At 40.3% G+C, this 19,330-nt stretch overlaps 1 protein-coding gene across 1 annotated transcript in view; it reads right to left on the reverse strand.

Moving 5' to 3' along the window:
- Ddah1 (dimethylarginine dimethylaminohydrolase 1) overlaps window positions 1-19,009 on the reverse strand; it is a 150,238-nt gene extending 131,229 nt beyond the window's left edge. The window contains exon 1 of the mRNA XM_027935216.2: window positions 18,707-19,009. Within this exon, the coding sequence (XP_027791017.1) occupies window positions 18,707-19,009 (303 nt within the window). The remainder of the gene's footprint in view (window positions 1-18,706) is intronic.
- Between the last annotated feature and the right edge of the window lie 321 nt (window positions 19,010-19,330).

The following is a 19,330-nucleotide window of genomic DNA, read 5'->3' on the forward strand; positions in this document are numbered from 1 at the left end:
TCAACTTTTCATAGGTCAGAAATACCCAGGGGTTTCGGTTTTTAATGTAACTTCCTTAGATAAAAGCCAGTTTCCTTTTTCCAATCCGGGAAGTGGATGTCTGTAATACAACATAAATTACACAGTTTCTGATTTTACTGTCTAGACACCATCAACCCCCTTAACACTACCTTCTCTGTCAAAAGTCTGGGCAGGGCCCAAAAAAAACTGATGTCCAACTAAGCTCGGAAATATATTCCTTCCAACTAAAGCTGGCAGGACTCTGGTGAGCACATCTGAAGCCAACAAAAAGCAGGACTGGAAAATTAAGAATGGTTAAAAAAAAAAAAGGCAAAGAAAGAGGGCAAATACAAAACCTCTTCACAAATTCACAAGGCTCAATGGCATCAGGTACTTGACAGGCTTCCATCTCCACCCCAACTCCCCAAGCAGCGTATCAGTCCTGCAGATAAATGCAGATGTTTTTAGGGCCTCATCATCCTAGTACAGATCACAAGAGAATGAGCACATGCTCAAGAGGAAAGCAACACTCGCCTGGATTTTTCAGCACTTCTCTGAGCTCAAAGTCATCCTCACAGTACACAAGAAAAGATTATAGAGGACTGAGAAAGGAGACACGAAATCAGTTCTCTGCAGGGACAGAAGGTTACAGAAATGACAAGAGGTTGAAGACGCGCTACCCTGCTCAGACCACCACGTGTGTTCCTCTAAGTCAGCTGAGGAAACGTTACATTATCTAACAACAGCAGTAGTAACTGTAATGGCAGCTGTCATGCAAGACCTGACTGTTCCATGCTCAGCACCATACCAGATGTTTCATGTTTCACATTCTCCCCACAGTGTAGCTTTCAACTCTATGACATGTTTGCTACAGAGCAGGATTCAGTAGAAGAAAGGTCTGTCTTGGATTACATCTAAGGACGATTACTTTCTGAAATTCTAAAGGGATGGTTTTGAAGATATTCAGCTTAATAAACTACACTCTTTAACATTATAAAGACTTTCCACATTTTTTTTTTCATTTCATCTTCACAAGTCTTGAGCAGTAAGAATCTTTATGCTATTTTACATATGAGAAAACCAAGATCCAGGGAGACATGGGCCAAAGCCATACACACCTAAAGAACAAAGCTAGGCATCCTGACCCAAAATCCTGTGTTCTTCCAAAGTTGTCACTTTGGGATGGCCCTACAGAATGGGCCCTGACAATATTGTGAATGCTAAACTGTACTGAACATAGTCTACTCAATTCAACCAACATTCACTGAGCACTGCCTGCAAGCAGCTCACTGTGCTCAGTGCTGGAGGTTCAGAAGCAAAACAGTCACAGGAGCTGCAGGAAGAGCTCACAGATAGTGAAGGAGAACATCTTGCAAGTAAGTGACTATGATACCAGGTTGATACTATGGTTGACTAAAGCAGATAGGATATAATAACTCTAGAAGTCTGTGAGTGCTTCAAGGAGGAGAGACATCTGAGTTAAGTTTAACAGAATGAATTCAGGGATTCAACAAGTAGGTTATTTTTTAATTGTCAAGAAAGAGGGTAAAAGATTAGTGATTTGTGCAATGTTAGCACTTGGCCCAAGACCAGATATTTAGGAACCTTGACATATGTGGATCTGCAGGCCAGACCATATGGCAACAAATTAGGAAAGAGACATAATGCTAAAAGTAAAGTTGCACAAAAGAATAAAGAAGTCCTTCTGTCCTTTCTAAAGGGTAGGAGCTCATTGAAAAGATCATGTTACATTTTAAAGCCAGATGAATTTATCCCAACAGTTAAATGCCATCTGCAACTCTGACCATTTGTTAAAATGGCAAATTCAAAATACTACAACCCAGTAAAGCTGTCTGGAACACCCAGATGCTTGCTTTCTGGTATATCTCTGACTGAGGCTGGTTTGAGGTTGAGACACTCATGCTGATATGTCATGCCACAGTGATTGCTCATGGGCTTGTGTACTGGCATGCTTTCAGGAAAAGGGAAAGCTGAAAGCCAGCCAGGCCCACTTGATCATCTGCATTTTAAGTCCACCTTTTGTCCTATCCTTTGACAACATCACATCAAGGACATCAAGGTGGAATACCCACCTTGAGGCACTACATCACAATTACTTTGCTACTGGTTCTTTGACCTCCAAGTTTCAACCTCACCTCCCCTCCTCCCTAACTTCTTCAACTTTGCCCCCAACCCACCCCCAATCTTCTAGTTTATAAATGAGCAAGATGAAGATGTATCAAATTTATGGATGGAAACTGAGGACTTCATTTCTAGATAGTTCTTCCTTTTCTTCTTCTCTCTTCCCATTTGCCCTTCTTGGTGTTCACTCTCCCCTGTAGCAACAGCTTTTAATATTATGTCTTAAAACTTTCCCTGGGGGCAGGAGAGAGGTATTCACATTAAATGGATTTAGGATGGGCCACCTTTCAACAGGAGATAAAGGAAGGTGGTCATCTTTGAATTGGAAAACTCTAAAGAAATAAAAGACTAGATTGTGGTCTCCCCACCCAGGGTACTTCTTTCACAACAGTATAGTGTTTGGATCCACTTACTAGCAGGATTCTAGTTATGCAACGAGACACCATCCATGCCTTCCTAAATATTTATATACATTGTATGGGTAGCAGAATGCTGTTCTAAGAAACCTACCATGACCTTCAACCCTGAAACTAAGGTGACTGAATTAAGGTTGGGCACTTGCCCCAAATCCAGTATATTCACAGGCTGGCCAGCTACCTATGACTTGGTTGACTGGCTTACAAAAATTATTATAGGTCCCTGAAACTCTGGGTGAACCAGAAGGAAGCTTATGTTATAGACAAATAGGAGAAAAGAATCATAATGTATCATTCCGCAGAGAGAAACAACAGCATCAAGAGAGAGACTCTGGGGTCCTAATAATTTTGTGGATTCAATTTGAGTCTAACATTACAGTCTTCCTCTTTTTCTTGCAGTAGGCATGGACAGTTAGTTCTCTGTTATTTGTAACCTAAAAATCCCTATCCCAGTAATATGACTGCTAGTCTTAGCCTGGAGGTAGATCCTATTTCATTTCAAGACTTGCCAAAGATTCAAATTGAGTTACCAGGAATTGAGTTACCAGGAATTGCAGGTTTAGTCAGTCTGAATTATGCAAAATATTAATCAAAAGTTACAATGGCCTTTGCTTTCTGAAGTGCCTCATCAACAGGCTAATTCTTGATGGAAACACTGGAATGATTTCTCCTCTGCAAAACTACCTTTTTCCCTTCACTCAAATCATCCACAAGAGGAGCCGGCTGTTTTCCTATATTCGTCTCTTATTTTACATTGACCTGAGTAAGACATGGAGACCTTGTTCAGTGCCATGTGTTCTGCAGTAAATGCCTACCAATTATGATCAGGATGTGGAACAGTCATTATCCCTTCTTGTTAGAATATCAAGGGCTGACACTTTTGAGTTGTTGTCCTGGATCACCAGTCAGAATTCACATTTTTATCATTCCTAAGCATGCTCTTCAATTCTCTCAAACACCTCTGTTCTAAAAGATAAAGAATGGCAGGAATTATTATAATTATTATTAAGAGTGAGAGGTTCTGAGAATCTGTTTTATTCTGGAGTTCCATGAAGCATTCATTTCCTCCCCACACCACCCACCTTTGTTTACAAATGAATATCCCTCTACTCTCCTTCAGTCCAAATATTCAGAAGAAAAATTCCACACAAATGACTGGCGTCTTAATCTGAAGAAATGTGCTGTGCATTGACAGCGGCCCCACATTCCCACCATGGTTCAGGACACTCCAGTGACTCAACTGACCTTTTTGCTAAAGGATTTGCATCACTTCCTTTGTTCAGTTCTGTACTATATGGAATTACAATAACGTGAAAAATTTTTCTTTTACAAAAAGGAACACAAAACACAGGAACTCTACAAATACAGTTTTGACAACTGATACAATCATATTTTAATAGGTTTAATTAAATACAATAAAATTACTTTTCTACTAGCAAATGCCATTTTACTAAATTGTGCTGGTATCAGTTTACTGAAGAGTTCCAAGAAGAAGTTTCTTGATTAAATGAGGTCAGAAAAGTAGCATTTAATGGATAGCTACCACAGGAGGTAAGGAAAAAGATGGAAAATTAAAGTTATGTTTTAGCCAAGTCACCTTACCTCAAACCTCCTAATAGGTAGAACCTAATGCTTTAGAAAATAAAAACATATGTTGGATCTGAGTCCAGCTCAAGACCAGTGACCAGGTCTGGGCAAAAGGAAGAATAGTCAGAGGCCCTTCAGGAGGGGCCAGGCTGCTGGGCACAGGCCAGAGTAAGGCATGTTGGGGTTGGCCAAACAACCCAACAGATGTATAAGAGGGCTGGCAGAACAGGGCACCAGAGGCCTTGGCAGTAGGTTTCAGGCATTCTCTCATACAGGGATTAGGGGTTAGTCTTCAGGTCTAAGCAGGACATTAGCAGAAGGGGTCAAGATGTAAACCCAGTTAATAGAACCAGGGCACAAAATAAGCATATGAAATGAGGAAGGGTCATGTTGGGGCATGGCCAACAGCAGAAATGATGAGGCTGACCAGGTGACCCATTGGCTAATGGGCCCCTTATTTCCTCAGCGTATAGCCAAACTGCTTCCAGATCTTGGAACAGAGCCAATACAGCTAGTAAGAATGATGGGATTTAAAGTGCTGGTGCAAATAAATACATGATAAATTATATTACTGCTGTTCATTGCAGGTGAAAGGATTAACTGGGAGAAGGTGGGTCACATTGAAAGGAATCAATGAACCTGAAAACTGGACCTAAGCTCAAGGGAGATATATGTTTTGTGGGTGGAAGTTCAAGTAGGTAAGGTTGAATCTCTGGAAAGCAAAGTTGCAGAAACAAGTGGGAGGTGAAGCAAAGAGGTTGAGAAGAGCAGGTTAGAGAAAGCAGCAGACTACAGGGTCCAGAAGTCAGGGCTGGCCAAAGGCAGATACCCATGGGGCTTGAATTTGGGCAGGATTCCAGTATCCTCTAGTAAGGAGAGGGACTGTTTATAAGAAAAACTCAGATTTACACTAACAGGAGCAAGAGCTTGGGTAAATCATAATTTCTACTGTGCATAGGTAATATTGGTCCCAAGCCTAGAGCAGAATTGGAGAGAGAAGGTTTACACACTAAGGGCTTCCCAGGTCACCAGAGATGCAAAGGGTCATAGTTGTGGGGCTAAGGGATGCTGGGATTCAAAGCCAGGCATGTCATCCTGCCTTTCCTCTTCTCACATATGGAGATAACAAGGTCCAAGCATACTTCTGTATGCTTCCCCACTCCCTGAAACAAAACTGAGGTGCACAGAAATTACAGAAGTGGTCTCTTGTTTACATTGTGGTTCATATTATTGTTTGTATTGTTGACTAGGGGTCTGTTTTACCAAGACACACAGACTTAGGGCAACATCTGTTTCCAGAATAATGACAATCTGTGCCCCAACCTTCATGTAATTTCCCCTTTGGTTGGCTATGAGGAAAGTGAGCAAAAGCTAGTGCAGGTGTGAAAATTGAATTAACCCTTATTTTTTACTCTAAAGAGCCAGTGGGGGTTCCTTTTTGGAGCTAGGACATTCCCAGAATTCCTCTATAGGCTCTTATTCACCACACTCTTCTATGCTTATATTAAGGTCAGGGTTCTCCATGAGTTGTACAGTTATTTGGAATAGAACTCTGCCAACAAATATTAAACTTGGACTAAATTCATGGCTATCAACAATGACTGCCCCTGACTCCCTGGAGTGTGGAAGGTTTCCAAGCTACCCTTAGAGATAAGGGGTAGCAATATAGGTCAAGCTGAACTGAAATCCTGTCTCCATCAAGAGAAGCCTTTGTCTTTACTCTTCTTGATGTCCTAACAGACAGGATACCTTCACCTCAGGGACATCAAGACCACGGCTATGGTATTTATACCAATAGGGTCTCACTAACCCAAAGTGTCTACAGTCAGGTTTGCACAGTGGCTAAATGCTCTGGCTTTTGAGTCAGAAAGACCTCACTGCAACCTGTTTCACTACTGCTACAGTTTGGATATAACTTAAGTTTTTCCCATTGAAGTTTCATGTTCTAGAAGCATGGTGGTTGGTGTTAAGAGATGGTGGAACCTTGAAGAGATAGGAACTAGAGGGAGGTGACTGGGTCATGACTACCCCCATGAATGGATTAATGCTGTCTCATAGGAGTGGATCCGGTCTGGAAGGAGTGAATTAACTCCCAAGAGAATGGGTTTTTACATAAAGAGTAAGAGGGCTCTTCACTGGTCTCCTGCTTCCTTGTTCACTCACATGCTCCTTCTCTACCTAACCAGTTCCCTTTCTCTGCCACGTTACAACAAAGCCAGGGTGCTGTCACCAGGATTCTGGCACCACGTTTGGACAATATCCATTAGAATTGTGGCTAAATAAACCTCTTTATAAGTCACCCAGTCTCAGGTATTTTGTTATAACAACATAAATCAGGCTAATACAAATACGTAGTAACTACTTGACCTAAAGTAACTCAATGTAACTTCTCCTTGGTTTCCCTGTCTATAAAATTGGGGCTTTGTAAGGGTTAGATGAAGTAGGAAACACAAATCAGAAAATACACAGCACCATAAATGGTAGTTATTTTTCTACTTACAGGGTGAATATTTTGATGCTAATTCATCTCCTGGGTCTCTCACAACAAGAGGGCTTCTCATGGGAGTCCTACTTGCTAACTAGTACCTTGGTACAGGGTAAAAAGATTGGCATACTCAGAACCACTGATACAGATCCTGCTACCCGAAGTCTAAGGAGCCATCTCGGGCAGATCAGAGCTGATTCTAAAGGTTCTGGAGAGGACTATGGGGCTGAGGGCCTGTCTTTAGATGTCCTTGTGGTCCTATTCCTGTGGATGCTGAGTTTAATGTTCAGAGGCAGCCAATGGACAATGCCCACAGCCATGATCCTTAGAAACTACCCTCATGTTCATTTCTTCATTTAAACTTCAGCACCAAGAGGTTGATTGAGATCAGAATTATTTCTCAGTTTACAGACAGAAATCCTAAAGCCCACATTGGCCACCTACTGGCCCTCAGCCACGCAGCATTTAAGGAGCAGGTTTTAAGGCTTCTAGTTTAGTTCCTGGTCAATGTCACCAACTCATACTTGCCTGGGGAAGGGTCTCATTAGACCAGGCATGCATCATCTGATCAACAAACACTTATTGCCTAAGGGGCTCCATTTAAAAAGAGATTCAGACCCTCTGCAGGTAAGTCTTAAAGTTATAACTAACTTTCTACAACTTTATGGTGGACAGATCAGTGGTGGTGGTGGTGGGGGGTAAGCAAAAGTAGAAGCAGTGGGAATGAGTCTGGGGCCAACAAAACATGAAAATGTAGTGGGCTCTCATGTGGCCAGTGGTATGCTTCTGAACACCTGCCATCCTGGACTATAATATCACAACATTACATTATTTGATTTACAAACCAACACATCACTTCTAAGTGTATGAAAATACTCTATGGCATTAGTGAAGGAGTCCTTGATATTTGACAATTCCTAGTCACTGGGAAAATCCAAAACTTTCTACCTACACTATATGCTTCTCTTTTCTTCCTCTCCATCTCTTCTATTTTCCTAGATATAGATAAGCAGCTTTACCTTCCTACTAGATAATAAATACCCAGGACCCTGTGACGAAACTGCCCATATTTGCTCAATGGAAGTCAAGTACCACTGACACATACTAAAATTCTATTATTTCTGGGAATGGCAAAGAATGGCAACAAGAACTAAAATGACAGTACTTATTTAAGTTTTGTTTTGGTCTCTTAGATAAGTAGATTTCAAATCTCTTGATAATGACCCATGATGAGAAATATTCATTACCTTGTGACCTACAACATGCAAGGGGACATACATGTGTGCATAAATGTGTTTTAAATGAAACAAAGTTTACATGAAATAATACCTGGCTATACTCTGAGTAACACATGCACTTGAAATTTCCTATTCTACTCCATCTACTCCAGCTCATTTACTAACAAACAAACAAAAACACTGGAGTGACCCTTAGGGTGTGTTTGTGATCCACTTATGAGTTGAAACTTCTTATTTACAAATCACCAGCCAGACCCAAAGTATAAAGACCAGTCCATGGTGTTACAGGAGCTCCCCTAAAAGAGCAGGGTAAAGAAGGGTATGGAAGCTCTAGGAACTGCAGATACGCTCTGCCCCACGTACAGCTCCAGAAAAAAAACCCATCCCCAGGGTGAAAACAAGATAAAAAGAAGGCCTAATGGAGGCAATCACAAATTGGAAGAGCCCAGTAAAAAGGCATAACTCATTAAAAAAAAAATCCTGGTTCGAACATCATCAAAATAATGTAACTCAAGGATTCCTCTAAGCATTTCTGTTAACCTACCTTACCACCAAGTGTTATTCACAAGGAAGTCGCTGTTAGAAACTGATTTTATCCAAACCTGATTCAGAATGTGTACAAACTGTATGTGTGGTGGTGGTGGTGGCAGGGGTGTTTTAAAATAGGCCAAGAGACAGTAGCTGTTACATTTCCAGCATTTCTAGTCATTAGGCTGACCTCAGGGCAGGAAAGCATTTCAGGGAGTGTGGATCGAATCATAATTGAGTCCTCAGCTGCACCGAGACCAATGGGCTGTATCCTGTGTTTTTCTGCATTTACTTTCAAGAAAATGCTGTAACTTAAATCCTTATTACCCACCCCCTCCCCCAAGAAGTTTGTTTGGGGGTCCAGTTTAGAAACAATATTAATCCTCAGTTTTCTTGCAAACCATTCAGAGGATTCAGTTATCCAGCTCAGTGCTCACAAAAGAAAAATAAGATGGACATGACAATCTTACTGCCCATTTTTTTCTCATGTAATTACAGCTTCAAACCACATAATTCCAACAAACACACAATTTCACAATGTCACAGCTACATAGTTTGCCTTTATCATTAATGTCTTTTATCAAAATCTTCAAAGCACTCTTTTTGTGGGGACAAAATGGCACATGTGAGGGAGTACACTTCACTCTTAGAAGTAGGCTGCATAGCTGGGAATCAGAAGCTACCATTGAAAATCAAATGTCCAGTTTCCCTGTAATCACAGGGAATCACTCATTACTAAAACAGTACATATACTTTGTCACAGTCAATCTCAACTTACACATCATACCAAATGTCTCATACCTAACAGGCACCATCACCAAGAAATATTTCTAAAATGGGATACTTAGGGAAGAAAATTAAATTTCCTTTGGCCACTCTCACATAAAGGTTGGATTTACACCTGTCTGATGTTGTGGAAGTGTGAAGGAAAGATGGTGAAATCAGTGGTTTTTCAAGGTCGTTTCTAGGCCTTTAGGCACTGACCTGAGAATAACATGAAAATTATAATTTTTTTGGTACATTCTGTGTTAGTACTCATGCTGGACTTCTCTGAGCTAGGGGGAAAAAAAAGTGTGCTGAGTTTCTATCTTCATTCCAAGAGTATCCACAACCAAATCTTGATGTTGAACCCTGAGGCCTCTTGGTGACAGTGTGGGTCTCAGTCTCCACCTAGAGAAGCTGGGGAGAAGCTGTTCCCTCCTGCTAGATATGGCCCCTGGCACTGCTGCCACTGAATCTACTATTTTAAAAATGCAAAAAAAAAAAAAAAAAAAAAAAATGCCTGTAATCCCAGGGGCTCTGGAGGCTGAGGCAGGAAGATCACAAGTTCAAAGACAGTCTCAGCAACTTAGTGAGACCCTAAACAACTTATAAAAACCCTGTCTCAAAATAAAACACACAAGGAGCTGGGGATGTGGCTCAGCGAATTCAATCCCTGGTATCCTACTCTAAAAAAGAAGCAAAAGATGAAAGTTCAGGTGGAAAACTATGCCTTCCTATCTCAATGTCACCAAAGAAGAAGAGGAAGAATCAGTTTCTTGCAAATGGTGAAGATGACAATCTTCTTCTTCATGTTTCCTAGTCACATGTACCAGGCCACAGAGAATTAGGTACTCAATACCAGTTTTCTGAATAGACAGGGGTCTAAACAGCCAGAAAACCATGACTGAAAAGAGTCAAGCAAAGTGAGTAAAAATCCAATGTGACTTGGTATGCATAGGAACCCTGACAGAGGATTAAGACAGCATGCAGAAAGTTCAAAAAATATCCAAAGCAAGACCAAAAATGGCCTGGATTCTTTAGAATATACTAGATTTAATTTTGCCACACAAAACTCTTGAACTAGAAATTATATCCTAAATGGCTTAAAATATGATCCAAAGTCAAAATGTAATTATTCTTTCTTCCTGAAATGATGGTTCCCTTATGACTAAAAAGAAGAATTATAAAATGGACATGTTATCTTCTGTTATTATAATTTTGTAACTTCATTAGGATTAGCTCACTAATTTTAACTATTTCAATCATTTTAGACCAAATATGTCTAGGCTTACCACAACCATATCTCTACATGATAAAAAATAATTACATGTATACTGTACAGGACTAACAATATTGTACTGTGTACAGAGCTAACTACAGAAAGGCTATGTTTAAGTTGGTATCTTTTACTTTTTTGTCTTTACATAGAAAAATAACTTCGTGAAGTTTTTGAAGATAAAAGTTAAAATTTGGAAGACAAAACAAAATGTTCAGCATCAAGATGGAAATCTATGGACAAGAAGTAGTCACCTGGACAAATCAAAACTTTTGGTTACAATAGCAAACCTAACTTACAGCACATACCTCATATCCACTGTTCTCCTTTACTTTAGACCATTGATCCACATTTTTTAATAATGCTCTGTTTAGATATACAGGACAGTAGAGTATATTTTGACATATTATACATACATGGAATATAACTTAGGATCCCATTCTTGTGGTTGTACATAATGTAGAGTTTCACTGGTTGTGTATTCATATATGAACATATGAAAGTTATGTCCAATTCATTCTACTGTCTTCCATTGATTCACATTTACCACAGAAACACAAACTGGCAAACACTAATGAGTGATACGTGATAGCAGAAATTATGTAGGTCTAAGGATCTTAGATGATTTCAACGACTTTTTATTTTAAATCTTCTATAGGAAAAATTACTCATTAAATGTGTTATGAATGGTTGAGTAAGCAGAGCTTGTGAAATAGATTTAGCAGATTCAACTTCATCTCATAATAGATTACCATTAGCAAGACATGAGTTTATATGATTGGTTAATTAAGTGGAAAAAGTATAATGTCTTGGGTTGAATAACATCCAGTATTTTTTATTCATCAAACCCCAATCCCTTCTCATGAGTCTAACTTATCACAGACTCCCCACCACTTCCCACTTCTCTTTATCCCTTTCTTATTCTATATTCTCCACCCAAGCACCACCTGAGTTTCAAAAGAATGGTGTTTTCAAGCTGAAAACAATATTAGATTTTAATGTCATTTCAGAAACCAAAACCAGCATCTTCTAATCTGCAGGACAGTGTTGTATTCCCCAACCTTCTACCTTCAGGAGCATATACAAAGTTTAACCCTGATTAGAGATGCCACTCAGCTTCTGCTCTTGATTTATGTTAGTGTGAGATTCAGGGCTGACTACTGCCAAGATGAAGAGATCTGTGAATAAAAACACATTTCAACACCAAGTAGAAAATAGTCTTTTCCTACCTGCCACTGACGCAGGTAATGTTATATGTGCTACAGGATGTCAAATTTGCCTGATATATCCTAATATGCCAAATTATGTGCCAAGGGGAAAAATGATTGCCCACCAAAGAATATACTTATAACTTATAGGACCTCACCCCCAAAAGTGCCTTTCCAGAGTCTAAATGGCAACTTCCAGAAATGAGTCTCAGACCTACAGTGAACATAAGTGCACTCCAGGGTTGACTATATAGTTCCTAAGGTGTGCTAATCAGGAATCCTGAAAAGGGAGTAAGACCCTTATGGAATTTCAAGAGATTTGCTAGGCAGCCAAATCCCTCTATCCCCAAAGCAAGAATTAGTATTATAAATGTAGTTCTCTTGGTGAACTTGGAATCAAGTATCTGAAATTTTAAGTGATCTTAAATGGCAGAAGTGTGCTTTTTTTTTTCAATTTTGCACCTTTCCAAAATTAATAAAATTAATTTTCACTGGACTATCATCTCCATCCTATCTCATGTGGTTTCTTTATCTGAAAAGGCTGCCCTTCCTGCCTTCCCTAGTTAATTCTCACACAACAACTGCTCCATCTAGAAGCCCTGGTATGGGTCAGACATATCCTGAAGCATCCACGGTACCAGGCAGAGCTTTGTCACACTCTTCTACAAGGGTCTGCCACGTGATCCTTAGCTACACCATGAGATCCTTGAGGGCATTAGAGGTATCTAACTCATCTACATTGCCCAGCACCAAATATTGCTTCTGGCATGTAACAGAAACTTACTGAATACAAACATACATGAGTGATGCAATTATTATCCCTTTGCTTTCTAAAGCAAAGTCCTTTTCAATGCAATCATCCCAGGTATACTTACTGCCACACAAAATTAGAAAACTTTCATATTTCTTTACAATATAAGAACAAAGAAATCAAGGCAAAATATTTTAATGAAGACAAAGGTTTGTTTACTTACACATATCCAAATCCAAAAAATATAGATGTATACCTCTTCATTGAAAAAGGAGCTTAACTCCTACTGGTTGACCAAAAAGAAGAAAATAAAGACTAAAACTACAAAAAAAAAAAAAAAAGAAAAGAAAAGAAAAAGGAGCTTAAACGTTGCATTCCCTTAAATTTGCATAAAACCTGAGTCAAGTTATTGCCCATATTGATTCACTGGGTAAAACTGAACCAAACCTGCAGTACTTTGTACTTTTATCTTTGTACTCCGATGTACTGATTTCTCTCGTGATACTTGCTTGGATGATCTAGACATTTAGAAACAGAGGTCTAAAGTCTGGTGATTTATTCCTTCTTATGTGATGCAACTGCTCCTTCAGCACTCAGTTTCAGGAAGACAATGGACATTATTAAATTATTTGACAATGACAAAGTGAACTACGATGACATTATATGCAAGAAATTTTTAATGGGATTTGTTGTTTGAGATTACTTCTGCTTGTCTATTCAGATGGAAAATGCCTGCTTATGAAATGAGTCTGAGGACTCTGACAGATTTAATATCTATTATCAGTTTATGGAAAGCAATGGAAGCCAACTTCAAAGGTCAGATGAACATTCTGACAGAACATCAGGAGATTCAGTTGTGGTAAATAAACAATTACAGACTACCTGGGGTGAACAATTCACCGTGTTCTATATAAAAGATACTTTGTCTCATTAATGTTTCAGCTATTCTATCTTTAATTATGATGCTCCCTTGATAAGGGGAAATGAACACTACCACATGTCCAGATCACCATTCAACCATTTCTGAAATGGTTACAAACTTTAATAAGAAAAATAAATAATAATCAGCACTCATGTTTCCCACATATATATCCAAATTTATATTGAGGTTATAATATGCCACAAATAATTTATTTATGACATAAAGCAGTGGAAGATCTCAACAGAAGATAAATCTGTTTGTTCTAAAGTCTAAGTAAATTTTTCTGTGGTTGCAGTTTACATTAATGGATATATACCTACCATTTCTATAATAAAACTAATTTTGAAGAAATCTGAGCTCAATAAAAATTCAAATACATGCAAAAGCAATTTTCCAGCATGTCTGAATTACAAGGAATCCATCCCTGCCTTCTTAGTCTTATAATGATTCTCTAATGATTCCGAGAATCTCTGCAGAAAGCTCATTTTCAGCTAATAGTATCTAATAGAAGTCACTCCCTACTCATCATTTTGTTCTTATTTTTAAGGCTTTCAAGATCAACTGTACAGGATAGATTGCATTATGGAATGGATCCCAGTCTCTGGGACATATCAATTTCTAAATATTATTGCCAAGGCCATGCAAAGAGTTGAAAAAGAAACATCCTGAAAAGGAACAGTTGTTCTAACCAGTTGGAGGTGATGATTTATCAAGAACCGTTAATCTGCTGCCATGTGAACAGCCTCCAGCACGTTCACTTTCCTTCTCAGTGACAGAGTAATTTCTAATTATGGTTCAGGGCAGTATCCTCACCTGAAGTAAAACAGAAGTTCGAGGAAAATATGTGCATTTAAAAAAACTAAATACCTATCTGCTGGTAAACAAGACACAATTATGTACCAAATTGTGCCCAGGCAACTTAGGAGGTTCATGTAAATGATTGAATTGTTATTTTTTAACTAAGATGAAAATAATTTACTCTCATTCCTGAGAGAAAGCAAGTAAAATGATTCACTTAGTTAACAACTAAGTTAGGTTGTATATCATAAATGTGCAAAACAGACTTCAAGCAGTTCTTCTGTGTCTATTTAATATTCTGTTAGGATTAACCACAATTGGCAATAAGCCCTTTAAGCAAAAAATGACCTTCACATTTCCATGAATACCTCACTTCTGTAACTTATTATCTGTGTATGACTTTGGTCAAGTTACTTAATCTTGGTTACTGAGCCTCATTTTTCTTGTCTGTTAAATAGGGCTAATACTAATACCATCTTTTAGATTCATATACACTTAAGAACTTAGGTATTTGTTAGTTCTTGTTACTAGACACGATCCTCCTGTTCACCTAGCCTCTAGGATCAACATAATTTTGCTTTTTCCTAGTGAGAGAATAAACCCAGAACCAAAATATGTAGGTCCTAATAGTTAAGCGCCCTAAAAGAAACGGACCATCTACCAAAAAATATAATGCTCATTCCTTCCATTTATGTCCCCATCCTCCTACCTGATGCCTAAGTCTCTTTCAGGATTTATAACTTTGTTCTAAGCATTCTTCCTAAAGAGGTCCAAAAATGAAAATGATCAAGGAAAGATTAAAGCTATTATCACTTTGTGAGAATATGTGTGTATGGTTTTTCTCCTGGTCAGAATTATCCCACATACTGATACTTAGGTACCTGGGAAAGGATAAAATCATTCTTAATAAAGGGACAAAAGGACACAGGATACATGTCACAACTTTGCTTAAAATAAGCTTTACCTGTTAATCATTTGATTTTGTACTAAAAAACTCCTGAAAGGAACTCAAGAAAATGGTATTGATAGTTGCTTCTAAGGTAGGGGACTGGAGAGCCACATGGAAGGGCAAGGTGATGCTTGCTTTCATTGCATATTCTCTTACACTTTTTGAATGTGGTACTGTAGGCAGGTGTAACCTATACAAAATTTTAAATTATTTTTTAAAAACTCAATCATCACATTCTGTCACTTGTTCTACCTTAGGTTTTAGAGAATGTACTTACATGTTTTGGTATTTAAGAATTGGCCTTTTCCCCTAAAAATAAGTTGGATTCATTTAAAATATGACAAGCTTGGGGGTGAGTTTGTGGCTCAGTGGTAGAGGCTTGCCTCGCATGTGTGAGGTACCAGGTTCGATTCTCAGCACCACATACAAATAAATAAAATAAAGGTCCACTGACAACTAAAAAAAAATGATAGTCTTTTCAAGACTGATTTATTTATCTTCAAAATAATAAACATATTAAAAACACAGTCCTGAAGACACAGAGCTATTAGATAATTAACATAATTTATTTATTTTCTATATATACAGTTTCTTTCACTAAAACTTAAGCTTTGTGTTCACAGGAGCTGAGTTTTATAAATCTCTGAAGGCCCCACTGAGGCAAACACTAGGTTTTCACGTGAGGACAGAGGAAGGGATCCAGGAAGGAGGGGAGGATACGGGAAGGCATGGAGAAAAACTGATCAAATTATGTTATATGTATATATCAATACACCATAATGAAACCCTCTATTATGTACAATTATTATGCACCAATAAAAAAAACAGAGAACCAATCCACAGGAAAGTTAATGTCTAATGACACAGAGTGTGAGACTATAGCTTAGGAGTTCTGCAAACCTGGATTCAAATCCTGATTTCACTGATTCCACTCTATAACCTTGGCCAATTTATTTAATCTAAGCCTTAGCTCCCTCAACTTTAAAATAGAAATAAAAATAGTGTTGAGCTCAAAGAGTTGAGTATTAAGGAAATACATGTCACAAATCTGTATATGGCAGATAACAAGTACCCAATAAATGTTAGCTAATAATATTAATGATGACAGTAAGCTGAGAACTGAAGAATAAATAAAATTAGCCAGGTAAAAGGAAGGGAGGAAGGAGGAAGCATGTCCCCTGTCAAAAAAAAAAAAGTCCATTCAGAAAAGCAATAGTATAATAAAGCTGGCTCAAGCCAAGTGTTTGGAGATGAAGCCGACGCTGGAAAGGCAGGCAGAACCAAGCTCCATGGATTTATCCAGCTAAGTGGGGGTACCTCAAGAATTTTAATCAGAGGAGGAACAGTATCAGATTAGAGTTTTAAAATGATCAACTTGGCTACAGTGTGGGAATAAAATAAAAAGAGAATAGAAGCAGGGAGATCAAATAACTCCTTGGCTACTGTATATTTTCAGGTAAGAAGGTAGACATCACATGAAAAAAAAAAACATATAGCAATCTAAAAAGGATCTTGAAGTTACTATCAGGCTTGTCTGTATTAGCTAATTAGCATTTCATTCATTCCAACAAGCATTGTACTGAGAGAGATTTCAAAGAGCATCACCCCGTATGGCCCTGTTTTCCTGAAGCATCCCATCCAACACTGACTGCCCGTTTTCCTCTCTCTGGCTAGAAGGCCTGTTACCCTGGTGACCCAGATCATGTGCAATAGCAAAAGTGTTTCCGGGAGAGATCATACACAGAAAGCCAAGCTAAGAGGCAAGGTCACAGAACAGATTAAGATGGAGCCTAAAGCATAAAGGTGACTCACCTTCACCCTGGGAAGTAGAAATGTCACTAACTACATCAGTGTATTGCATACTGCTTCTTACTCAAGGAGTCATTCTTCCGTGACCCGTGAAGTGGATAATTAATAATTGACATTCATCAAATGTCCTCACCTGTGAATTTCAGGTAGATTAATAAATTTATTACAATTCTGTGAAATAGGTATTATCATGCCCACCCAATAGGTGAGAAAATTGAGGCAAGGTGATAGAATTGAAGCGGTGAGGCTGAGAAATCCAGCCTAATGTTCTCATCCTTTGAACTTTGTGACCTCTGCTAATGGGCCAACAAGCTGGTATCAAAATGGAGCCATATCTGGGCAGGGGACAAAAATCACTGCTCACACTAATAAACTTGGAGGTTTTATTATAGGAATAAAGTGAAATGGATGAAGTCTCTTGAGAGAAAACTGGACCACTATCATCAAATGAGTACCATTTTAAAAGGGTTTCTGAAACCTATTTTACTCTTAAGTAGAAACCACGGTTGTGCCATATGGTCTATAACACATTAGAAGGTATTCTAATGGGATTGATTACATTCCTTACCAGGTTAAAACAGAGTGGGCATCTCACAGACTCAAACGTGGAAAGGTGTAGCAAAGGCAATAAAAGAGCTAAAAGAATGAGACCTGTTACTCTTTTAAAGGTTTTCTTCTAAAGTAGGGTGAGAAAAAAGTTGATTACTTCAGTGAAAAATAAATGGAATATCCTTATTCTCAGACCATGCAAGATTCCATCATCCAAGTAGTGGAGCACATATAGAATAAGCATATTTAAATCATAAGCTTTATGAGGCATTTCCAATGCGAAGCAAAAAAAGACAAAAATGGGGGAAAAAATTCTAACCCTCAGAAATGAAAGAAACCACCTGCATCTTGTAATGCCAATAATGCCAATAGCAAAGGAGAGTCTTGAGCCTGAGCTCTTAACGCGCAATGAGAAGAATCCCAAGCCAGATGGCATTTTAAAATCCAATCTCACTCTATTTGTCTCTCCCACTAACCTACATTGTCTTTAAAGCAATCACAGCCATTTTCACAATTGCAATATTTTAGTCATTATCCCCTGAGAACACAAAAAGCTCTCTTAATTGCCATGAGTTAAAAAATATAGAGAATAAAAATTATGGAATTTGAGAAAAAATATTTTCAATTAAGCACACAAGCCAACATCCCACAGTGAGTACAGCTTTTTGAACCCAGCCCATACACAGCTCACCAACAAAACGCTCCCCTTAAATTCATTCGCTTGCCAGTCCCGTTCTTTGGGACTTACTCGCCACCACTGAAAAGTAACTCGAATCCCCCCCCAGATCTGTGGCACAGACGCCTGTTAATTCATCAGGCTCGCCCAGCCCCAAGCGCCAAGGCAGGACTTGAGGGTTTCTTCGGCTACGGGCGCTGTCCCCTGGAGGGGCACCCAGCCACCGCCCGCCCGCCTGGGGCGACACCCATCTCAGTCCCCACTTCCTGGGAAACACTCATAGTTGCTTTGTCTTTTCTGCTGTTTAATTTTTGCAAATAAAAATGCTTGCGAGATGGATTCCCCAGCCCACCCACCTGCCCCAATCCCCAGAACCACACTCAATCGGATCGTCTGGAAGGCAGCCTGCCGACAGCCAGGAGGTGTGAACAATGAACTTCTCTCTTTGACGCTCTCTCTCACACCCGTACGCACACCCCCTCGCCCCCCAATGAGAAGTTGTGAACTAGCCGGGGTGGCCAATTCCGCCGGCAACTCGGCAGCGGGCAGTAGGAGAGGGCCCCGCGCGCGCCCCCGGCCGCGCCCCTCGCGTCGCCGGGTGGGCAGTTACCTCCTTCCTCCGGCTCGGCGCCCCGGGTCGAGTAATGAGGGCAGTCTCCTCGCACACCACGGCGACGTCCTCCACGAACACGCAGTCCGGGAGGCTCTCGTCGGCCGGCAGCTCCACCACCTGCAGCCCCAGCTTGCTGCCCAGCACGCCCACGTAGAGCTGGTGCTGCCGCTCCGCGCGGGCGAAATCCACCTCGTCGCCCTTGGCGCGCCTCAGCGCGTGCTGGCTGAGGGACTCGGGCGGCGCCCGCACCACTGCGTGGGTGGCCCGGCCAAAGGCGGCGGGGTGGCCGAGGCCGGCCATGGTTCTGTGAGACGATGGGACAGCGGCGGGGGCGCGGCGGCCGGGTCTTCCCGCGGGCAGCGCTTGCGAAGCCTGCGAGCGCCCAGTGGCTCCCCTTGGCAGCCGATGAATGTGGTGCAGAAGGAGCCCGGCTCGCGCCCGGAGCTCTGCCAGCGCGACTGAGCATGCCCAGTGCTCCCGGCGCCGGCCCGCGCGCAGCCCGCGCGCCCACTCCAGCGCTCCGGGGTTTTGCGGCAGCCAGAGCGAGAGTTGTAGCCAGGGGCACCGCACCAGGCGTGGGGATGGGGAGACAGCCGAGGAAGCAGCGAGGGCGAGTGGTGT

Source organism: Marmota flaviventris, chromosome 10, assembly GCF_047511675.1.
Source record: "Marmota flaviventris isolate mMarFla1 chromosome 10, mMarFla1.hap1, whole genome shotgun sequence".
Classification (NCBI taxonomy): domain Eukaryota; kingdom Metazoa; phylum Chordata; class Mammalia; order Rodentia; family Sciuridae; genus Marmota; species Marmota flaviventris.